The following is a 25,240-nucleotide window of genomic DNA, read 5'->3' on the forward strand; positions in this document are numbered from 1 at the left end:
AGTGATGAGAAATGGCTTGTATTATCTTAAAAATTCTCCAATGGAGAATGTAATACAAGATCTCAAGAAGGAGGTTGTGAGTAAAATTGATTCTAATGGAAGTGAAAAGCAAGCTATGCATACCAGTACTTACATAGAAGTCCCATCTGTGGTTCAGAAAACTACTGTTCTAAATCACAGAACTTTATGGCATCAAAGGTTGGGTCATGCTCCTATGATGAGAATTGAGAAAATTCCTGGATTGAAAGGAATGAACAGTGAGAGTGCTGATGTTTGTTTGACTTGTCCTCTTGCTAAGTTTACTAAACTTCCATATGATTTGAGTGAATAAAAGGCAAAAGGGTTATTTGAACTTATACACTTGGATACATGGGGACCATACAAAGTTGCTACCAAAGGAAAATATAAGTATTTTCTAACATTGGTAGATGACTATTCTAGGATGACTTGGATCAATCTTTTGGTCCAGAAGTCTGATGCATTTAAGGTGATAGAAAATTTTGTGAATATGGCAAAAACTCAACATGGCAAGAAAGTGAAGATTATTAGAAGTGATAATGCACCTGAGTTTGAAGACCAGAAATGCAGACCTTTCTTTGATAAACTTGGAATCATTCACCAGACATCTTGTGTTGATAGGCCCCAGCAGAATGGGAGGGCTGAGAGAAAACACAGGAATATTCTAGAAATGGCAAGAGCACTAAGATTTCAAGCTGGTCTTCCATTGAAATTCTGGGGAGATTGTGCTCATGCAGCAGTTTACATAACTAACAGACTGCCAAGTGTGATTCTTAAGAATAGAACACCTTATGAAGTTTTGTATAACAGCAAACCTCATTATGAACAAATGAGAGTATTTGGATGTCTTGCTATGGCATCTAACCCAGAGAGAACAAATGATAAGTTTGAAGCTAGAGGAGTTCCATGCTTGTTCCTTGGGTATCCTCAAACTCAGAAAGGCTATAAGCTGATGAACTTGGTGAATGGAAAAATGTTTGTATCTAGAGATGTGAGATTCTATGAGAATATTTACCCTTATCATCTTATGTACACTGTTACTCCCAAAGAAAAAATTACTGAAAATGAGAAACCACATCAAGTGTCATGGGTTGATGATGATACAGTCAGACAGGTTAGAGAGAGCCCTGAACCAAACACAAATACCCCACAAAATGAACCAAAAACACAACCTGAGCCAAACACAAACCATACAAAGGACCTTGCCCCTAGTGAACATCATGAGAGTGAGTCAGGAGGTGAAAATCTGGTGAGAAAGTCAGGAAGAGATCATAAAGCTCCTGCATGGCATAAAGATTACAAGATGGGAAATTTGACATATGCAGAAGCATTAGTTCAAGTTGCTCAAACTCCTGTTACACCCAAGTTCTTCTGTATGATGGCTTCTCAGGCAAAAGAAAGTGATCCAATGCACTTTAAGGAAGCAATGAAACACTCACACCGGCAACAAGCTATGAATGAAGAGCTAGATGCATTGGAAGAAAACAATACTTTGGAGATAACTACCTTACCAAAAGGTAAACATGCTATTGGATGCAAATGGTTGTACACTACCAAGTATAATCCCAAATCTGGAAAAATAGAAAGGCACAAATCAAGACTTGTTGTTCTTGGAAATAATCAGAAACATGGTGTGGACTATAAAGAAACATTCGCACCTGTTGCAAAGATGACTACTGTGAGGTCATTATTGGCTATAGTTGCTAACCAAGGTTGGCATGTACATCAAATGGATGTAAAGAATGCCTTTCTCCATGGAGATCTTGCAGAGACTGTGTACATGAAGATGCCACCAGGATATTTAGGGAAGGGCTTCAGGTTTGGCTCTGAATTTTCTGGGAAAAATGATAGTGATGAGAATCAGAGGGTCTGCAGGCTGATCAAGTCTTTATATGGGTTGAAACAGGCACCTAGGCAGTGGTATGCAAAGTTAAGTGCTGCTCTGATAAGCACAAGATACATACAATCAAAATCAGATTACTCTCTCTTCACTCAACAGAACAAGGAAGGGTTTGTAGCTATTTTGGTGTATGTAGATGACTTGATAATCACCGGAAGTGATCAGACACTGATTAATCAAGCAAAAGAGTACTTAAATACTCAATTCCACATGAAAGATATGGGAGAGTTGAAGTACTTTCTTGGAATAGAAGTTGACAGGACTAACAGGGGAATATTTCTATCTCAGAGCAAATATATCAGAGATATACTCTCAGAATATAATCTCACTGATTGCAAGCCTCTCAGACTTCCTATGGACACTCATGTGAAGCTCACTCAGACATCAGGGACTCCCCTTGAACATCCAGATGTGTATCAAAGACTCATAGGGAAGCTTATCTACTTGACTATAACTAGGCCAGACATTTCATTCACTGTGCATACACTAAGTCAGTTTATGCATTCTCCAACCTCTGCTCACTTGCAGGCATCTAAGAGGGTTCTAAAGTACTTGTCTGGTTCTTCTGATCAAGGAATTCTCCTTGCCTCACAAACAGGAGCAGAACTGAAGGCATACTGTGACAGTGATTGGGCAGGTTGTCCTTTCACTAGAAAGTCAACATCAGGTTTTTGTATCCTCTTGGGGGATTCTCCTATATCATGGAAAGCAAAGAAACAAAGTGCTGTTGCTAGATCTATAGCAGAAGCAGAATACAGATCCATGGCCTTGACTATTTGTGAAGTAATGTGGATGAAACAATTATTCAAAGATCTGGGAGTCAAGGTGCCAGACAACGTTCCTGTGTTCTGTGACAATCAAGCTGCATTATCTATTCCTGCAAACCCTGTGCAACATGAGAGAACCAAACATGTTGAAATCGATTGCCACTTCATTCGTGACAAGGTGAAAGATGGTACAGTGAAGCCAACTTATGTGACAAGTGCAAATCAACTTGCTGATTTGTTCACAAAAGTTTTACCTGTAGCTCTGCAGCAGAAGCTCTTAGTCAAGCTGGGAGTTCAGTCTCCTTCCTCTCAGCTTGAGGGGGAGTATTGAAGGGTATTATGGTATTATGGTAATCATAGTAGTATGTTATTAGCTGTCTTTGTTCTTTTCTAGCTGCTATTTTGTTTGTTATTCCCTAGGATGATTCTAGAGGACACCTGTCCTGTTTGTAAGGTCAGATGACCATGTTATATATTGTAATGGGGCGTACTCTGAGAAGGGAAGAAGAAGGAATGAAAGCTTACCCTAAAATGTGGGAACATTCCACTAATTCTGCCGCAACACTATTTTTCATGTCTTTACAAATCAAATTGTATAACTGCATAGGTTATCACAGGGTTAGATGATGAGCAACCATTTAGTAATCAGAATACAGCACTCAAACAGCAAGAACTCAAGGTAAACGCATATAGTCATACATAAAATGATCTGATGAAGTCCTGCTAAAATAACTGCAAAACATGCAGAAATCCTAAAAATTAACATAATGCCATTACATGGCAAGTCTTAAGCTAATTTATTCAGGGTACAAAGTCAAAACCTACTACCGTGTTGGTTAGCTAGCTAGCTAACAAACCCCTCAAGGGGCGCTGCACAAAAGGCAGGAAGAGCTCTTGCCAGTCCTATCAGATAACAGTTGGTCAATATATAGCCATGATTACTGATTAACACAGGATCTTAAACTAAACTAATGCTGCTTTCTCCACCAGGAGGCTTGCGCACACCACCAAAATAATCTCGGGGTTCTACTTTCTCTCCCTCGGCAAATATATTGCTTCCACTCATCTCTCTCAGCTTAGCCTTGCTAAGATGCTTCTCTGCTGACTCTGCAGGAGCATCCCCCTTAAAGATGTCGTTACCTGTCAGCTCTTGGAACTTCTGGTTGTGAAGCTTCCTTGTTGACTTGACAGCAGGATCGTCACCAAACATAATATTACTCTGTCCTCCAGCAGGCTACAAAAAGAGATTATGTTAATGGTCTGCTTTGCAAGAAAACTTGTCAAATACTAAAATGGATGACAATACTTGAGACTTACAGCTATAAACTTTTATCCTCTGAAAAAACTTTGTCAAGCTTATCTAATCAGGCAATTCAATTAACATGCATATAAATTTCATGATCAAATGTTCTTTGTTACGATCCTCTAGAGCCTACCTTCCTACGATCATTGTCCTCCAAACACAGATAGCAAACTCAAGGCAATGCACAATAAAAATTATATTTAAACAAGTGATCCCGAATTGCTGACCACACAAAAGGAACAACATAAGGGGGAAACCAACTTAGTACATCCAGAGAGTAGAAAAGATTGAGTCACTCTCTTAAAAACTTAGTATACTCACATTGGAAACTCTAACAGATGTCCGGACAGTTCGTGGTGCTGGCTCACCCATGTCCTTTTCTTTTGACTCCAATGAACGTGCAACAGCCAATGATCGAGGAAGATTTTCCGGAGGTGGGCCAAAAATGTCATTTCCACTGAGTTCCTTGCACTTGGCATCTGACAGTCCCTTTTTGATCTTTGAGTCTGCCTCAGCTTCAAGAGTGCCACTCAATTCACGTTGCTTTGCAACCTCTGGCAGAGACGTAGGCTTCTTGGGGGTCACACTTTCGTCGACACTAAAAGAAATCTGGCTAATTCCATTGACAGCTTGCTGCAATTGGCAGTTACAAGAGAAAGGGTCAAGAGCTGATCCGGTGTGTCATTACAAAAAAATATACTTTGTATGAAGTATATAAATGAAATTAAACCTGATAAACTCTCAATCCAGTTTTATTCGAATTGGGATTAGCACTCCCAGATTCTGCTGTAGTATCATCTTCAGACCCAGCAAATATTCCACTTCCAGTCATCTCCTTCATTTTATATCCTGAACAAGGCTTCCTGAAGTAGTAAATGAGTAGGTCAGTTAGGCGAGAACCAAATGATGCAGACGTCTCAAGAATCATTTATTAGTCTAATAAAAACTAATATGAAAGGGCAATGCTTATTTATAAAAATATGAAAAAGAAAAAAGCTACTGAATTTGAATCATACAAGATATTGAACATAACCAGAATAATGTAGCTAGGTCAGGGTTTTGTCTAGACGAACAGAAAGGCATGGCATGGGATGTAACTTACGCACATTATCGATTTATAGCCAGCTGGGAGCAATCAAATGGAGTGTTGAACCATTCATACTACAGAGCACTAGTTTATAGAAAGTAGGAGTTTTTAAAGGTTGTACATTGGCTACACAGGTTCATAGTGTACAGGTTAAACCATACATGCAGGAGGCTTATAGAAGATGGACTTCTATGCTAATAGCAACGGCCAAGGTCATGAAGCTTCTTAATGAAAGCAAATATAAATCTATGGATTTCTATGCTTCCATGTATTAACATTTGAGTGTGTTCTAGAGCTAAATCGAACTTAGGTAGCCCTTATCGGCCCTGAACTTAACTTATCAAAATTTATTAGCCCTCATCCGAACTTGATTTTCACGACTTTGACATCTTTTACTCAGGGTATAATTCGAAAGGTACAGGAGAAACATGCCTTCCGCTTAATGGAGTTGGCTTCATTCATCCAAACAATTATAAAAACTAATAACTAGAACATTAACTAAGCCATTTTACAAATCCAATTAATTTATATAATTTGGTAGGGTTTTTGAAGGCATGGCTACACCTAAACAAAATTAAACTTAAAATCCAATTTTAAGAAATTTAATCCATCACAACAAGATGTAATGCCTTCAAATAATTCCACATTTGTAGTTATTAATACCTTTATTTTAATGCACTTTTCAACTACAGTTTTATTTAAGATTAATCTAATATTAAAAGGAATCTAAGTAAAGAATATAGCAAATATAAATCTGTAGAAAAACAAGCAGATCGAATACCTCTTAGCAAGACTCTCAGCTTCCTCCTCACTGATCTGACCACCAAACAACACCTTACTCACCGCATCCGACGGCTGAAATTAAAAATTCAAACAACACATTCAATCAATCAATTACCAAAACCCTAAATCAAGTGCAAATTAGATCCTACACTCGAGAGCATGATACGATACCCCGAAAAAAACAAATAAACGAACACATACATCAAAATAAAAAAAAAAAAAAAATAAAAAATAAAAAATAAAAAATAGTACCTGGTGAGAACGAGGAGCAGATGAAGGAGCAGGAGAATGAGGAGGAGGAGTTTCAGTCCAAGTAAGGAGATCAGCAGTTGAAGTGTGAGATTTTTTACCAGCTGTTGCTCTTTCCGCCATTTTTTGCTATCTTCTGGAGTACGAGTACTATTTTCTCTCTCCTCTGTTTTTTTTTGAGCTAGTGACTGGGTGAAGAAGGTGAGATCATGTGACTTTTATTTGGGTTTTATGGTTTGATTTGATTTTCAAATGAATTTGAAATTTGTAACATACTCTAAGTACCTGTTACTGTATTTTTAAATATTTAAATTATGGATTGCTTTATCTTCAAATTTTATTTTGTAAAGATTTTCTTAGTCAATGAGTCACAAGCTTTTGGTGAATGAAGGAGCTAGTGTACTCTACTTGTTCAATGTCATTAATGATTAATGTGATGGTTTGGCATCTTAGGAATTTTACAATTACCTTTCCCCAAAGAAACACTAGTAAAAAAATCAATTACAATCGATAATGAAGTACACCGTACATTTATTTTTTTTCTAAAAAAAAAAAAAAAAAAAAAACTTCGTACAAGTTTACATATACTCCCTCTGTTTTTTTTTTTTTTTTTTTTTTTTTTTTAAATGCTCCTTCTACACAAGGATTTAGTTAATCTACTCCGTAAGACCGTAACAGGCATTGGTCTCCATCTATCATAACGTGGCCCAACATGGTTTTGCTAGCTAGCCCAATGGCCCAACTCTTAATGATGTACATGCTAAAGGGTTCTAAAATCTAAACAATCCTAAAGTAGTGAGATTGAAGAATACAAATTTTTTGATTCAATAGTTGTATGACTTGTATCAATGTATCACCAATAAATTTACAGAGTTGTCAAATATTCAAATCCAAACTTGCAAAAGAAACAAGTTAGCTTTCCACAAGTACAAGAAGTATATGCAAATCAGAGCCATGATATATAAATGAGCATAATAGCAGAATTGCATTGATTGATTGTTTGTTTCCAAATCAACATCTAAATTAGTGCACTAGTAGTCCTATACATGTACTAATCTCCTAAACCAAAAATAAGAAAGTGTAAACAATAGCTAAAAGCCATCCAAAGTTGCACCAATCAAAATCAGCTCATTATCAACACAAGAAGAGCAACACCCTTCATGAGATTTACACCCACACTCTTTCCATCCATTCATGCGCTCTCTTCTTCTCATCTTCCTCATCTCTTCCATCGACACCACGCTCGTGACCGGAACTTCTACCTTCATTGCTATCTGTAACGCCGGTGGCTTAACACCGTCTTCAAAAGTTTTAAGCAACTTAGTACCATCATGATTGACAGTCATAACAGCCCACCTCTGAAATTCCATTTTCGGCGCATTAAAGACATTCTTCCAAGGCATCTCAGCAGTTGCTAGGAGCTGAGACCCGCCAATCTTCCCTAGAAAGGCCTTGGTGTTTCGCCACCTAAGCTCGAATAACACACTTGCTTCCTTGAGATTATTGATTGAATCCTCTGAACCATTGCACTCTAGTGAAAAAGTATCATCCCAAAAGATGTAATCATCTTTTTGATGAGCAGAACTTATTTCTTTTGTGTTAACCTGGATTTTTCTGTTGCTTCCTACTGAAAGGTAGCATCTAATGAATAGATTACCTCTGTGCTTTGCTTGTATGTTTTTCGCTCCAATGATCCTTATCTCGCATTTAAGGGAGGAGGAAGCCATTAGACAATACAAAGATGTAGAACGATATGATAATAAAACTCGAAATATAAAGATATTGAGAAATGAAATAAGATTGGTATGTTTTTGTGTTTAGTTTGAGTTGAGGCTAATAATGCAAAACTATGTATATATATATGGGAGAATAAAGGTGCTTTCAAAGTGATGAGAAGGCAATCAACTTTGAAGTGGAAAAGAGATACACTTGACAAAAAACTAGTGGGAAAGTATACTTCTTTGAATCTTCCACCTTTAATATGATTGAAGTAGAGTGGATTTGTGATTTAGGAGATTTTTAGGAGGGATTATATAATCATATAGTTTATAACAGTAAATCACCCCTTCTATTACATGAAGGGATCCAATTTTTAAATGACTCTTGCATTTTGTTGTTTGCTTTTTCTTCATACTCCACATTTGAGTTGTCGAGAGTATGAATGTGTGATAGTTTCTTTTTTAGTGGTGGTGGTGGTTTGTGTTAGTTGAGTTAAATCCACCTTTCAGTTAATAGACCGACTGATAAAAAAATAACAAATTCACATGTGAGTTGGTATCACTATTCTGTAACGAAAAAATATATTAATGACAAATCCAACACCAATATAAAGTTTTTTTTTTTTTTATGGTTTTATATGTAGTCATACTCTCTTCTAGAACAAGTATGTATATGAATATAATTACTCAACATATTACTTTGAAGGAATTATATAAAACATGATATCAACTCTCATCTACAAATCATCGATTGCTTTTTATATATCTCTTTACAACAAAAACTATACTTGTCTATGAACTTCTAATTTAAATGTGTCAAAAGATGAGTAATTTCTCAAAATTAATAATATTGATACTCCAAATTTGTACTGGATCACGAAAAAAAAGTATTCTTAACGATGAAAGTACCAAATTTAGCTAGAAATAGAAGGTTTTTGAAATCGAAAAATCTATTTCCATGCAACAAACTTATGTCCCTACATAATGAAGCACAAACTTTTTTTGTGTCCAGACGAGCACAAATTTCTCCACCAAATTAGAATATCAACATACGCACATGTTGGGTTCAATTCTATATTGATTATTGACTACTTAAGGGGACCAATTTTGAAAACTTTTTTTAGCAATATCATTAGTGACTGGTGAGTATACAGGGCGGCGAGGGCAATTGAGGCCAATTGTTTTTTCTTCATCATCACATTAATTTTCAAATAATACGTGTAAAAAATTAGCATCCTCCATTAAATAGGGTTTTTCTTTCTAAACATAAAGAGAACAATTGACCCCAAATAATTAGATATAATACCACAATAATCATGGTTCAAATTTTTTTCTTTTAGAGGATTTACGGTTCAAGTTTGCTAATTATAAATTATTGAAAAATAGCGTTTGAAAGGCCAATCATATCAAGTTTGAACATTTGTTACTAGTTAAGTAGTCATATACAATTATACAAAACAAAAATTATTACATGAAATCTTGTTTAATTCATTTCAATGTGTGGTATCTATATTATATAACTAAACATCATGTTTGAAGTCCGATCTTGTCAAGTGAGCGTGTTTAATTTGGTGTTAAGGGTGCTTTTATCCTCTTATTACATACTCTCAAGTCTCAAGTGCATAGATCACATATAAGATATAATGGATCAAAAAGTTGTAAAAGCAAAGGTCTAGCTTAGTTATTAGGGTTCTCCACTTCTCGTTGATCCTTATTATCTTAAAAAAAATGCTAGCTTGTCATTTGTGCACCTTGCTGCGTAGATAAATTATGAGTACATAGTCCACGAATCTGAAAGCACCATGTAATAATTTACTAATATATTACCATGTTTGTAACTTCACAATTTGCTCGATCTTATGAAATCATGCTCTACAGTCACTAATCATATACTAATTTATTAGTCCCCTTCAAAACATCCATCTAACCAATAAGCTTAAAACAAACATAATATAAAATCACAACCACTTTACTTTATGAAATAAGAATATACGCTTTATGTCTCATATGAAGAATGTCAATCTTCTATAGGAACGTAAAAATCCGCCTTGATTACACAATATATCATAAAATCGTTGGGGATAACAATGAATAATTATACTCCACTATATAGTTTAGTAATATACAAGTACAAATTAAACCATTAATTAAAATGCATGATAATGGAGACCAAGTTGGATCAGACAAGGCTAAGCTAAGGGCGGGGCGGCTGCAAGAATTGGTGAAATTCAAAAATACTACACGTAGTAGAATCTGGTATATGCGAATATTGTATACAATCAAACATACTTCTCCATTTTAAGTTAAGTGCAACAGTTTGATTGACATATAATTGCTTATACAAAATTTTAAAACATGTATATATATTTTATAAATTAGTCTTAATTATAAAAAGTTGATGTATTGAGATAAATCTAGAAACATTTTACAAAATATCCACTATCATTAATCTAAATTTTATCGAGTTTTAAGGAGTCTTAATATAATTATAAATTAGAAAAATAAAATTAAATTTAATCTAAAAAACTGATGTGGCAATGGATTAAAGTTTTAAGATGAGACTGCGCTAATCTTGCTCTTAGTAAAAAGATATGCGGTCAATTGGTCAAATAAGGAACAAGGTTATCTAAAATAAAGGGAGTATATTATATGGTCATTAAATTGGTATTGGTTAACTATGCAAGTTAAAACAAAGGCGGCAAATCCTTTACGATGAGATTAGAGGCATATTAAACACACAATTTAGATAACTACAATGACGAAGAACACATCACTTTAATACTCAGCCATATATGTATAGTTGTTATTGACATGTATTATCATTATTTACTACTAAAATGCATACTTTTAGAGGGTCAAATGGATTAGGCTCCCTTTCTACTGGCAGCCGTAACTTTATTTTCTTTTAGCTCTTCAGCTTTCTTATCCATGTTGGAGTTTTTATATATAATGATCATTAAAAGCTACACCAAGTAAACTATTTTTCTGCCTCAAAAAAAAGAAAAAAAAAAAAGAAAAAAAAAAGTTTTCATTATTTTAGTTGCTGAGGTAGTGAGGTGCTCTATAATATTATAGCATCGAATTATCGATCATTAAGCTGTTCACGCTCTAACGCAATTACACACCCATGTACTTGAAATTGAAGGATTATATTGGAGCCATACAAAATTACAAAGTTACAAACTTGAAACTTCCTTGAGATAGGAATAAGGATGCATGTAATGTATCGTGTTAATTACTATGTTTTTCAGAGAAAAATACATTGAGTGATGACTAAATTATCATATACTTGTATATTATTATTTGTATTTTACAACAATTGAACAAATAAAGATCATTTGTAAAGTGGGATCATGTTTATATATACTTATAAATAAGATTAATTTTTGCATGAAATTAAATCAAGTCAAAATATCAATTTTGTTGTGATGGAATTGCGATTAAGCAGTTCTACCATAACTACACCAAGATTTTTAGGCGGTTTTATCTTCAAATTATATAAAAAAAGGTCATATATAAATTAGGATGACTCGGGTATTATCTAGTTTCTCACTGTTGTTAAACCTTGAAAAACAAGGTCCAAAAAAATTGTGTAGAAACATAAATTGTTTTGGTAGCATGCAAAATTGGGCTAAGCCCAAAGAATATAAAATAAATGGACCAAAGCTTATTGATCCTGGGTTTGTACACCAGTACACTGTACATATGCACATGTTGTACGTCACTGGCTTCGCTACATCAAGAGAGCAGCATTAGCGGATCTGTGAAGCGGTCAAAACAGACCACACTTGAAGTATGTAAGCCACTATTTACGATTTAAAGCAAGATGAATTGGGGCGTTAATTCTGGGCTAAATTGTTATAATGCACTTTAATTTTGCTTGGATTAGACCTTGGTTACTTCACTTTACTTTAGCTGAAATAAAATTATTTTTACTGAATTGAAATTGCTTTTGCTGAACTGAAATTATTTTTATTGATTTTATATTATATTTTTTCTTTTAAAGTTATTGTTTTTACTTAACAAAAATTTAATTTTTTGAATAGAAATTACTTTTACATTACTAAACTTATTTTTACTAAACTTAAATTATTTTTACTATATTGAAATTATTTTTACTGAATAATATTTGATTGATTTGTTTAAAAAAATCCGTCTAAAAAAATTGAAAAGTTATGTTAAGTCAACTTTTCAACCAAAAATACTTCCTTTGTTCTGGAATTATTGCACCAATTATAATTTCAACACTATTCATATGATCCTTTTCAATCACATATTGTGAGTTGTACAGTTGTACACAAAGAAATAAAATTAGTCATATGGAGCCTTATTATTTTGTTTCGGTATATACTTGTATTTTCATAATATATAAATCCCCTCATGATGTAATAATACTAGAATGGATGAAATAAAAGTAGTTTTCGAGAGTAATATCCAATTTACTTCTAAAATTGAAATTGGATTTATTAAATTCAACAATTTCAATTTTGGAAAATCTACCTTCAATTAATAGTGATGTTTACAATTATTAACTCGGTCTAGATAATAATATTGTTGAGCGTTACAAAAAACATTCAGAATTTTTTTTTTTTTTTTTTTAACTAACTTATATACCTATGGACAAGTTTGATTAAAGAAAAAAATGCACATAAAACAAATAATTAGGTGCTCTTAATAAATCAATCAAATGTATCCAAATTCCAAAATCGACAAGATGAAAGTGATAGATCTCAGTAGTACTTTTAAACTACTTGATAGTTGATAGGTTATTTAGTGCTATTTATTATTTTGCTACAAGTACTTTATAAAGAACTTGCATAAAGCATATAAAAAGTAATTCATAGTTCATATTAATGAAGCCTCTATAGAATCATGACTACATTTTTTAGTTAACAACTTAAAATATACTTTCTCCAAGATTTCGTCCTTTTTGTTAATTGATTAAGTTGGTGGATCAAATATAATAAATGTGGACTAGGACTATATAGCGGTGGTCTCTTATACACATTCATAAACTTTTGTAAACTTATTAGACTATTGAACTAGCCAAAAAAAGGAATTGAGGAAGTAGAATCATTTATGCATGACATTCATTAAAAAACTATACAATACAGTTGGCAAAGGTATGATCTAAGTACAATTTGTAAGATCTTAATACTAAGAAGCTACAATACTTTATAATATTACTCAATAGACCATATATAGTAAATCATTGAATATTAAAATTCTAACAAAGAACGCTAGAAAAGCGAACTTCTTTCCTCGCTTTATAAAACAAAAAAGAAAAATAAACACTATTTGACTTTATAAATTATGAGTAAAAAAAAAAGTGTAATCTAATTAATTTTGCCTTCTTCAACACCCTCTTCATCAAGGTAAGCTTTCTTCGTGCGATCAGCACGTGCGAAGAGACAAATGACAAGAAAACACGTGGCATAGATCCCATGAACTTTCCAACTAGTCTTAGGAGGTTGATGCAACACCGCACGATGAAACACCGTCATATAATAATGAAACCCAACAGCAAAGCCCACAAAAGTCTGGGCCAAGCCCAAAAACTTCTGGCCCAACCCAGACTCAGTAGAAAACACTAGAATCAAATACATCATCAACATCAACAAATACATTACATACCCAAGAGTCTGCAAAACTTGCAACCAAACATAGGTGGACTGCGAAGTAGCGTAGAAAAACCTCAACGGCTCTAACCCAGTAACTAAACTAGAGAAGCATAAGATTGAGAAGTAAATTGAGAGGTAAATGTGGATGAAAATGATGAGTTTTTGGAGGGAGAAATACGCAGTAATGCGGTTAAAAAGGAGGGATACCAGTAAAAATGGGAGAATGATAAAGGCGAATGAAATAGCGGTTGATGCTGAAGAATGGTATTGTTTACCTACATATGGTTTGATGTAATTGTTTGTGATCTCGTTGTTTGCTTTTGCTAGGTAGATTTTTGAAGTTGTTGAGAATTTGTGTAAATCTGGGATGAATGTTTTATGGAATTTGTTTGTGAAATCTCGGAATTCTGCCATGAAATCGTAGTCATCTTCATCGTTGTTTGACATTGATGGAGGTTTCTGGGTTGTTTTTTGTTTTTGGGTTTTTTTGGAAGGATCGGATGAGGGTGTTTTGGTAATTTGGGTTGATGATGATTTAGGTTTGGGTAGATCTGCGGGTTTGGGTTTGGGTTTGGATTTGGTGGAGTTAAGGTTGAGTTTAGTGAGAGTAGGTGGAGCACCGACATTTTTGGAGGAGGTTTTATTTTTGGAAGAAGACGAGGTTTTTTGTGTTGTAGTTAAAATGGGTTTGGTTTGGTTTTTTTTGGAAGAATTATTAGTGATTAGGTTTTTAGAGGAAGAAGAAGAAGGAGATTTGATGATTGGTTTAGTTTGGTTTTTAGTAGAAGAAGATGGAGAAGATTTCTTGATTTTGATTTTAGGAATTTCTTCATCATCATCTTGGAGTTGTGTTTTTTCTAACAAAGTTCTTCGAGGTAGAATCTGATTTTGAGAAGTGGCAAAAACTAAAAATGAAGATGAAATAAATAGCAAGTAAAAGAAGAAGACATTTTTGAAGAAATGAGGAAGTGGAGCCATAATCATAGAAATGATTATGGATCAAATGGTGTTGAATAGTTGTGAAGTGTACTATGAATTAGTAAGGAGTGTTAGTTTAGAATTAGATCTTGAGTGAGAGAGAAAGAGAGGAAGAGGAAGGAATGAGTGATGAAAGATGGGTGGATTTAAGCTAAGTAGGGAATCAGGAGGAGGAGAGAGAAAGTGACGGCAAAGATTTTAATGCAGAGAGAGTGGCAGAGGAGAAGGAGAAACTGAGATGGGGTCACACTCACACATACGTGGTATAGTATACAAGCTAAAGGTACGCGGTTTTATGAGGAGTGTGGGCTAATCTTTAGCTAAAGTACTTGTGTAAAGTCCATAATTATGTCACTCAATTACTTAATTTTAGGGTTTTAAAGTCGGATTTATCTAAAAACGCTTCTATTTATTTTGATTTATTTAAATTTATTTGTCTAAATTTTGAGTAGTTACTTGTACATTTATTGTCATTTGTTAAGGAGTATTTCTTATTTTCATTTGTTTTGATTGTTTTAGCGAATGATTGTTTTGATTGTTCGTTATTCTCCATATACATTTTTCAGGTATATGCTCCATATATATAGTAGCGTTGTGGATCTGAAGAAGTATATTTTGATATGTTCCATATACACTTTATATGTTCGTTGTACTTTTATCAGCTTAGATATGCTAAGTAACCAAGAACACTAGTAAGTTATGCAGATTAGTCAAAAGTCAATTTACTCATTAATAGTCCATACTCATTACTAGGGAGTGAGAACTATATTTGATTTAAAGTGTTAAACTCCACGGTTGCATGCTGCGTCTGGTGGTGACAATGAAGAGTAGAAACTAGACAGTCTAAGTAATGACGGTGTTGACTGATGAGTGTGGACAAACACTAATAATAGTCCAATCTATTGACTTTTTATTCACTTATTAGACCCAATAAGTGATTAGCCAGATCTTTCCTAGTATCTTCTGCTCTATTGATCTTCACTTAATCAATTCCATAATCTTTGTTAGTAACATTAATGACTCAACCTTACTTTTTAATTCTTTTAATCAAACTTTACTCATACTCCATATCATCTACTGTATATAATTAATTAAGCTAAACCCAGATTTGTTTGTTGAATTAATTATAAAAAAAAAATAATTCATAGTGTTTCCCATTACATGTAAATGCATGTTATAATAACAGAAAGAATCAGTAGTACATTAAATGAAAACACATGTGAGTATGTGACATGATGACAGCAAGTGAAGGGAGAAACTCAAAGATATGCTTAACTACCACATGATTAAAGAAAGAAAGGAGGAAGACCGTTTTCACATTTCCCTTTCTTCATATATGATTGTCTTTACACACGGCATCTATTATATGAGGAGGCCAGGCCTATTTACTCGATTAATTACGAAAGTTATGTTGCAATGGTTTATTTATTACCACTTATCAAATAAGTCGGGATTGTACCCTTGTGTGTAACGGCATAGCTTAATAATAAATACTTACACTTGGCCTGAAACTTGTGATAAAAAAACAATCAGATGCCTAGAATTAGTACTCTAATGAGTTAGCTTAATAAATAGTGATAGTATGTGCACTTTACATTGCCTGACATAGTGATTTTCATACATGTACCTGTGTTTCTAGAAGGGTCTTTTCATCATTTTCATCAAAGATTGGAACTTTGTCACCTCCATATTCAGCTGTCATAACTCTTTCATCATCATCATAATCTTGCTTTTCTAGTTTTGAAAATTGAAGCTTGCCAGAATGATTGCCATCCATCAGTTGTGTTTCGGATTCTATTAAACTCTGCATCCTTGCTCGTTCTCTGTCTCTAGGATAAGTGCAGTAAAGGAAGGAGTATATAGCACAGCAAACTGTCATTGTGATTGTGAAATTGATGTTTAGAGCCTTTGCAAGCGCGGTAGCATTCTCCCTGTCAGTTTCTTTCACTGCAGACTCTGATGATCCTTCTGGGATAGGCTTATAGCCGTATACATGCTGAGCTAGTATACCAACTAGAGGTGGAGCAAATGAGTTGAGTACTGACTCAAAGGAACAATCTAATGCATAAATGCTCGTTCGATGTTTCTCAGGTACTATTTCTGCAAAAATTGGACTGACAGTAGGCATTAAACAGTCAGTTTTATGTTCAAAGTTGCATATATTTTTACTCAAAATATGTAATGGCTAATAGAAACATACTTGTTAGTGGCTGGCGCGTTCCATGAAGTGGTGAGTCCCATGACGAACAAGACTAATCCGTACTTGAAAGAACTAGCAGGGTCATCTGGTAATCCTAAGAACAAAACTGCTGCCAATGGAATTGCAGAACCAGAACTTATCTGAGACAGAATAATTCTTCCACAGTTTGGCAGTCTTTTAGATAAGATATCTCCCATTTTCCCACCAAATAAGCCTCCAAGAGAATTACCAATCACATACATGGTTATGAGGAACGCGGTTGTTTCATGAGAGAAGCCAATGAGTTCTAACCACATGGGAGCGAATGAGAATAGCCCTGACCAAGGAAACGTTCCAGCAACACCTTGAGCTACAATTATCTGAAAAGATGGAATTCGGATTACAGATTTTGCTTCCAAGAGTACCTCCTTAAATTCTGAGGAGAATGAGATGTTTGAAGTATTATCTCTTTTAGTTTTATTTGCAAAGCGCGGATCAGTGGCAAAAACTTGGACTAATATGCCAACTGCAACACTTATGATCCCAACTAAATGGAAGGCTAGCCTCCATCCCGGTATTCCCATGAAAGATTTAGAGGCTATCATTACAGAGAAAACACTTCCTAGGATAGCGCCCATGTTTCCTGTTAGTTGCAGCCATCCAAAGGCCATACCGCGGGTGCTCTCTTCTGTGGAGTCTGCTACGAGGGACTGAATTGCGGGTATTACAATGGCTAGTCCTATACCATTTAGTGCTCTTGATACCGCCACCTATGTAATTAGAAAATTTTAATTAATACTTTTAAGCTGCTATCAATTTGAGGGGCTAATAATGATAATAAATGGCAAATTTGCAGCATATTAAAGCAACAAGCAGTCTGTTCTCTGTGATTTGCTTCTATGTTGTGGAAAAAAAGGACTTATGCTAGGAAGAAAGCATTAGAATAATTGTCTTAATTGTTTTTGAAACAACAATGAAAGAGGTAAAACAGTCAATCAAACTCATGATTATCTGATTCCGACTCCTTTATTATTGACTATATAGCCATTATCATCTAAATGCCCTGAAACAACCTGCTTTTTCTATTGATCATTTGAAGGCTAATGTATAAATCACATTTGACATTGAATTATTGATACTAAAAAAAACAATTACATTTGTTTAATTATTGATTTCATTGCACTTCAATTTAAGCACATTATTTCTACTACTTACTACCAGCATCAGTCAGATTGCAGAGATCATTGCAATAGAAAAAGTCAACGCAAGCTACAAAATCACAAAATTTGAAGATTAACAGCAAGAAGGAAGAAAAAAGAGGTAGACCTGGAAGAAGGTGGAGGAGAAGGCAACAAGAAAGGTCGCAGCAGCCCAAAGATACGCACCAAGAGCAATGACAAACTTTCGATCATGGCGTGTAGCAAGGTAAGCAGCAAGAGGATAGCAGGAAGACTGAACTATGCATCTGAAGAGTGTGAGTGAGCCGAGACCGGTAGGATCAATATTCAGGGCAGCTCCGACTTCTTTGTATACACCTGGGAGTAATGACTCGTCTGCTCTCTCTAGTATACCTGCTATATTCGCCAGCAGCAGTGTTAGTGCCTCAGGACTCATTTTTTTTACACTTTTTCTTTTGCCTCTTTTATGGGAGTTATATAATTTCTTGTTCTATTGTAAGCAACAAGTTGGACTTACACGAGGTCTGAAAATCGCGGGGTAATTTGGGAATCCATAGGACTTGTAGGAAGTGATTTGGCCCATTTTGGGGAATAATACCATTATTTTTGGTTAATTTGGGTCATGACATGAAAAAACACTAAAATAACTTCGAGTTCTAGGCTTTTCACTGTCTTTTAGACTTTGATGAGAGCACTAGCATAAAATAGTTTCTTCCGGAGCTGGAGTAACAGGTCACCAGACAGATAATTCGCGTCTTTTGACATTTAATGAACCGAGAATGGAAATAGCATTCAGATGAAGGCATTCACTCTTAGTTGTCTAGTAAAAAGACCAAGTTTAAGCACTAATTTAAGGAACCAGTGGTGCATATAATATGTTAGTATTGAAAAAATAAATACTCATTGCTTGTTTCATGCGTGGACTATACTCCAGTATTTTACTGGAAGATCACATTAGCATGTGAAAATATTCCCCACATAGCTTGTCTACTAGGAGGTTAATTTTAATTATTTCTTAAGAGTAGATTAAGGTTTAATTTATATATTTGCTCAACTATGCTATCTAACAAGTTAAAAGCTGTAGCTTTGAACAGATCTTACATGAATTTGGCAGACAAGTTTCATCTTTCAAGGCTTTGCAACACATAAACGACAAAAAAAGTAAATTAAAAAAAAAAAAAATTCAGAAGTAGAAAACTTAATACTGAATAATGTAAGTCTCATCTAGGTGAAGACAAGTCCATTGGAGTAATCATGTCTTAATTAATCATTAACTGATGCCATTAGATAATACGATGCAAAGGATACAGAAGAAGCATCATCCTTAGATTATCTCGGAATCTATCAGAGTTTGAATTGCATCCTAACTATAGTATTGCTGTAATGGAATGACAGAACAGATGGCTTTAAGAAACAATGTTTTTAGTATTACAAAAAATTTGTAACGCCCTTACAAAAATGATAGAAGTAGAGAAGCATGTATTATGAGAAAAAAATAATCTCAAAGATATGTATATACATTCTCGAGTAGTAAAACTGTAAAAGTTCCTTTATAAGGAAAAGATGACCTTACAAGTATTACATTGGCTTTCTAGAATCTGACAGAGGTACTTGGGTTGGAAGCAGGGACTTCTGATCATTTTCATCAAATTCAAGACCTTCACCTCCCCTGTATCCAGTAGTCCCAGTCCTTGTCGCGTATCTATCTTTATAACTCGAATCATCTGATTCTGGAAATTGAAGAGGGGACTCTTCTGATAGTGCAGGAGAAACACCATCTTCCATTAACTGCATCTCTGACTCTATCAAAGCTTGCATCTTCGCTCGCTCTCTATCTCTAGGGTATGTGCAGTAAAGGAAGGAGTAAATAAAGCAGCAAATTGTAAATGGGATTCCAATCGCGGTGTAGAGTGCCTTGGCAAGTGATGCACCATTTTCTCTGTCAGTTTCAATTGCTGCAGCATCTGATGATCCTACTGCGGCTGGCTTATATCCATAAACATGCTGAGCTAGGATTCCCACTACAGGAGGAGCAAATGAGGCTAGTGTAGTCTCAAAAGAGCGATCTAATGCATATATGCTTGTTCGATGTTTCTCAGGTACTATTTCTGCAAAGATTGGGCTGACAAACCATAACCATCAGTGACTGTACAAGCCAAAGGTAAGTTCAGATAATGGTTTGCTATTAAAAGGAAAAAAAAAAAAGGGCCTAAATGAGGAACAGGACATACTTGTTTGTGGCTGCTGCATTCCAAGTTATGATAAGTCCCATGATACAGAAAACTAAACCGTGCCAAAAGGCAGTGGAAGGTTCATCCGGTAAACCTAACAACAGGATTGCTGCTAATGGAATGGCAGAACCGGAGCTTATCTGAGACAGAATGATTCGTCCAGAATTAGGTAAACGTCTTGAAAGGATATCCCCCATTCTACCTCCAAAAAACCCCCCTATAGCACCGGCAATAGCAAATATAGTCATAAGAAGCGCGGTAGTCTTATGGGAAAACCCAATAAGTTCCAACCACATTGGTACAAATGACAGTGCTGACCATGGAAATGAACCAGCAACACCCTGAGCAACAAATATCTGAAAGGATGGAATTCGCACTACTGATTTTGCTACCTCTAACACCTCCTTCATTTCTTCCCAAAAAGACACTCGTGGATTCTCCTCTTTAGCCTTCTCACTCTCATCTACAAATCGAGGATCACTGGCAAACAATCGCACTAGAATGCCAACAATAACACTTACTATTCCTACCAAATGAAAAGCAACCCTCCAACCAGGGATTCCCATGAATGTTGTTGATGCTATCAAGACCGAGCAGATGTTTCCAAGGATTGAGCCTAGGCCACTTGTAAGATGTAACCATCCAAATGCCGTGCCACGGTTACTGTCATCAGTGGAGTCTGCAACCAGGGACTGTACTGAAGGTATAACAATAGCAAGTCCAATACCGTTCAATGCCCTTGACACTGCCACCTGATCATTAATCATACTCAGAAGATTCATAATAGTGATCCAGCAATTGGGTTATGCGTGGGAGCTGTCCATAAATATCAAAAGTAGTTCAGGTAATTAGATTTTCACAACTTTACTGGTACAATGCCCCTAATTAATACAGTTAAATTTGTCTATAAAATAATTCATTTAGAAATATATCTCATCACCACTAATGTAATTTGGATTTCCACTTAAATATACGAAGTATACTTTACAAATCTGTTTAAATATGCTAATATTGGTTTTAATTTGTAAGATACAAATCTCAATTGTAAAATCCTGTTAATAATTGCGAGAAAAAACACTAGGAAATTAACAAAAATTGCTTCGATCAACTTTGATACAAGTAACTAAAAATTTAATTAGTTAGTAAAATTAATATCAGTATTATAAAATTCAGGCCGAGAAGAGGACTAATGTACTAAACCAATATAACAGTAACGATTGATAATATGATGACTCGTTTTTCATTTTAAATCACTTAAATGCTACCATCCAATCCAACACCTTTAGAAGAAACCTTATGTCCTAAGAATCCCTTAATTAACCAAACTACTAACATTATGCACTACTTAAACACTTCATACTTTGTAGTAAATACGGAGTAATACACGTATAGTGATATAGATGAATTGGTCTCTAATTAAAACGAAATAGGTGAATTAGGCTCTGAACATGAAACGTTGGTTAAAAAAAGTCAACGTAAGGTAGATCAATCATCTATCCAAATTGAATCAAAAGATAACCAAAAACAGAAAAGTCAATGAAAAAAAAAAACAGAGACCTGGAAAAAAGTGGAGGAGAAAGCGACGAGAAAAGTAGCAGCAGACCAAAGAAAAGCGCCGAGAGCAATAACATGGGCTCGATTATGGCGAATAGCGAGATAACCAGCAAGTGGATAACAAGAGGTTTGAACAATTGATCTGAACAGGGTTAGTGATCCCAACCCAGTTGGGTCTGTATGAAGTGCTGCCCCAACCTCTTTGTAAACTCCTGGTAGTAATGATTCATCTGCTCTTTCCATTATTCCTGCTAAGTTTACTAGCACCAGTGTTATTGTCTCTGATTTCATTTTTTCTGGGTTTTGTTTTTGTTTTCTGGGTTATGGTGTTAGTTCATTTTGTTAAGTTTCTGCAGTTTTCAAGTTGGTAATGGCTGATTTGTGTTTGTTGACTTGGAGTTGAATCAGTGTTTTTAAGGTTTTTGATTGGTCATTCTTTCATGGTAATGGTAATGCTTCCAACATATTGTGAATGGGGTCCTTCATTTTGACCAATTTTTTATTTCTAGTTGACAATTTTAGGGGAGGTAAAGGTATATCACTAGACACCCCAACTGCAAGAATTATTAAGTAATTTATATTTAATAAACTAATTGCAATAAATCTATATAAAATTGAAAATGACTGAAATTCGTTCTTTAGTGCATCATTTAGGTAGGGGTCTTGTTTTAGTGTATAGCTAAATGAGTAAAAGCTACCTGTCAAAAAAAAAAAAAAAAAAAAAAGTAAAAGCTAAAATTGATTGTATTAGCTACTATATTAAAGTGTTTGGTAAATACGGGGTAATAATCTGTTTGTTTATAGCAAATGGGACTACAATGACAACAAACTCATATATGAGACGATCTTAAGGTCAGGTTAACTAGACTCAGACTCAGGTTAACTAAACACCTGGTAGTAATGATTCGTTTGCTTTCTCCATTATTCCTGCTAAGTTTACTAGCACCAGTGTTATTATTGTCTCTGCTCTCATTTTTCTGGCTTTTGGGTATTACTTCGCTTTGTTAAGTTTCTCCAGTTTTAGAGTTGATTTCTGTTTGTTGACTTGGAGTTGAATTAGAGTTTTTTAATTGGTCATTCATTCTTCCTTGGTATTGCCTTACTAGTAATGCTTCCAATGGAACGGGGTCTTCTTTTTGGTCTTTAATTTCACAAATTTTATATGCGGCCTGTTGTACCGTGCAGCAAGGGTTACTTGAGTTTTCCGGGGTTACTTGAGTTTCTCGGTCTAAGGTTACTCGAGGTTCTAGGATTACTTAAGTTTCTTTGTCAGGGGTTGAATTTTTCGGTCAGGGGTTACTTGAGTTTTTCGGTCATGAGTTACTCGAGTCGCAATTTTTTGTATATGGCATGACCGAGAAACTCGAGTAATCCCTGACCAAGCAACTTGAGTTTCCGCTTGAGTTATCTTAAGCAAAGGTCGCTTAGATTTTAGCTGATAAATCCAGTCCAATTGGGCTCTGCATTGGAATATAATGAATATGGGCCTTAGTCTAATGAAAAAACAGAATATGGGCCTTTTTTGCTTCTACATGGGCCAGTTGCACTGCAATTCTCTAATGTGCTACGTAGTTGGTACTCCAGAAGACAAAAGCTTTACCAACAACAACGTACGCGTAACATATTACAGCAACAAATTGTAATTATCAAAATGATGAAAAAAATATCACCTAATGTAATTGACAATGACTTCAAATTGATCAAATATTACCACATAACCCTCTGTTGATAAAATTCCTATCTTCAATTCATGAAAGTATTGATTCAAGTATTGGAATAATGACGATATCAGGTCCATTCTACTCTCTTTGTTCATTGATCAACAAGGGTATCTAAATTGATATTATCTTTAAAGTGTCAACGTTACCAAATATGCAAGGCTCCCTAACAATTGTAGCATTATGTTTAATGTTATAATGTGCTAGGATTTAGTTGTTAATTGAATTTATATGTTACAAATCAAAATTGTTAGGGTTAAACAAAAGATGTGTGAGAGGTTAATTCATGGATAACATTATAATTAATTGCTTCATCAAAAAAATAATACTTCGTACTTGCAGTTTTGCAGATAATACTAATTTGTTATGAAAATAAAAATAAAAACAATTTCTGTACTGTCCCACTTAGCAATACAAACTGGATTTCACAGAGTTTTATGACTATTAAAGTGTTCAATAAGATACACAAAGATTTCATAATTAGGATGAAAATGGCCCCATCAAAGAGACAGATTAAGAGGAAGATCCCAATATTGCTTGCTGTAAGGATGGCGTAGTGGCAGGCAATGTTGGTTCGTGAAATTCACTTCTGACCCACCATGCTACTATGCTACTCTATATTGCTATATATGGGTTATCATGTACGGACTACAATTGTTTTTCATATGAGATACTTCAACTAAAAAAGAAAATGTTCTACATGTGTAGATTAATTTAATTGTGTTTATAAAACATTTAGAATTACAATCGGCTTATAAATATACATCATTGTGCCTTGTGTTGAGCCAACGTATTAAGAGTTAGCTAATGTAGGCACTGTAGGAGTTTATAGGTACTACGCAGCGGAAATAAACATGAATCATATTCATACAGTACCTAATCCAAGGATCTTTGCATAACACATAAAGAACACATAATTGTACCTTTGAAGCGTGATTCCACGTGCGATCAAGCAAGAACAATGGGAGATAAAGAACCCCTAAGCGTAATTCCTCTACTTGGTCCACGGGTACAAGTTAAACCTTCACTAATGCTAGTTAGTCATGATTGAACACTTCAATCAACCTTCAACGGAGAAGAGAGACACGAGCTAACCACGAACCACCACGACGAACCCCACGAGCCACCATGAGGGGCACCGCACGTACGGACGTGAAGGGGAGAGGGGAGGGCCGTGAGGTGAGGAGAGTGTTTAGGGTTTGGGACTTGGTTGCTTCTTTCACAATCTACTGTATGTTGATTGTTACTCCCTTACTTGCAACCCTAGGCATGGATCTTATTTATAGATCACATCTCTAAATAAGAGCCCTTATCAAAAGCCCAAAACCCTTATCCTAAACACACTACTCTAGCCCAACACTCTACATGATATGTCATAATCTCATGAGGCCCATTAATGGGCCTCTTACTTGTTTAACCCAATACCCTTGTTGTGTGACCTCATAGGATCCATTCTATAAGGCTTTGGGCTATTTAACTAACCCAAAGATCAATTATCATATCTAGCACCAGATATTGACGACCCTATAGAATGAACTTATTTTCTCCATAATAGTGATACTTGATATATCTAGTAATTGCACTTATCAAAGACATAATTCCTTCAGGCACATCCATCAATCTATGCATATGTGATAGATGTGTCCATTATGTCCTGCATATGTGTTTAAGTGAAATCTAAATTTATTTTTATAACGGCTATCATATCAGGACGTGTCATGATTATCTAACCATAAACTAAGGGTCAAGCAATGAAGATCGATCATCATTAGATGAATGTGGTCGCTCTATATATATTATGGGTTTGTGCTCAACTCTATGAAGATTTTATCATAACATGCCTTGCGAGTTGCGACCGGGCATGTGCCATATCTAATCCGTACTATGCCTAGTCCATGTTTAGGAAAGACTGGAATAGGGCCAATTTTAATTTAGCAACATCTCTTTCAAACTGTA

The 25,240-nt window shown here is 35.0% G+C and overlaps 5 protein-coding genes across 5 annotated transcripts; all 5 read right to left on the reverse strand.

Annotated features, from left to right (window-relative positions):
- Positions 1-3,359: 3,359 nt before the first annotated feature.
- Positions 3,360-6,265, reverse strand: LOC145602367 (uncharacterized). The gene is made up of 5 exons (XM_081658560.1): positions 6,111-6,265; positions 5,857-5,930; positions 4,719-4,851; positions 4,310-4,621; positions 3,360-3,919 (listed from the first exon to the last, which is right to left on the reverse strand). Exons 1-5 carry the CDS (start codon positions 6,228-6,230, stop codon positions 3,644-3,646), a joined length of 915 nt encoding a protein of 304 aa, XP_081514686.1. The 5' UTR covers positions 6,231-6,265; the 3' UTR covers positions 3,360-3,643.
- A 933-nt stretch (positions 6,266-7,198) lies between these two features.
- On the reverse strand, positions 7,199-7,834 carry LOC145602672 (uncharacterized). Its single transcript, XM_081658836.1, has one exon. It carries the CDS (start codon positions 7,832-7,834, stop codon positions 7,199-7,201), a length of 636 nt encoding a protein of 211 aa, XP_081514962.1.
- A 5,065-nt stretch (positions 7,835-12,899) lies between these two features.
- Positions 12,900-14,627, reverse strand: LOC145602408 (uncharacterized). The gene has a single exon (XM_081658602.1). It carries the CDS (start codon positions 14,428-14,430, stop codon positions 13,162-13,164), a length of 1,269 nt encoding a protein of 422 aa, XP_081514728.1. The 5' UTR covers positions 14,431-14,627; the 3' UTR covers positions 12,900-13,161.
- Positions 14,628-16,039: 1,412 nt separating this feature from the next.
- LOC145602675 (uncharacterized) lies at positions 16,040-18,217 on the reverse strand. Its single transcript, XM_081658838.1, has 3 exons — positions 17,930-18,217; positions 16,625-17,373; positions 16,040-16,538 (listed from the first exon to the last, which is right to left on the reverse strand). The coding sequence occupies exons 1-3, from the start codon at positions 18,215-18,217 to the stop codon at positions 16,040-16,042; spliced, it is 1,536 nt and encodes a 511-aa protein (XP_081514964.1).
- A 988-nt stretch (positions 18,218-19,205) lies between these two features.
- LOC145602290 (uncharacterized) lies at positions 19,206-22,042 on the reverse strand. Its single transcript, XM_081658474.1, has 3 exons — positions 21,570-22,042; positions 20,013-20,764; positions 19,206-19,903 (listed from the first exon to the last, which is right to left on the reverse strand). The coding sequence occupies exons 1-3, from the start codon at positions 21,855-21,857 to the stop codon at positions 19,360-19,362; spliced, it is 1,584 nt and encodes a 527-aa protein (XP_081514600.1). The 5' UTR covers positions 21,858-22,042; the 3' UTR covers positions 19,206-19,359.
- Between the last annotated feature and the right edge of the window lie 3,198 nt (positions 22,043-25,240).

Source organism: Chenopodium album, chromosome 21 (genome assembly GCF_948465745.1).
Source record: "Chenopodium album chromosome 21, dcCheAlbu1.1, whole genome shotgun sequence".
Taxonomy (NCBI): Eukaryota; Viridiplantae; Streptophyta; class Magnoliopsida; order Caryophyllales; family Amaranthaceae; genus Chenopodium; species Chenopodium album.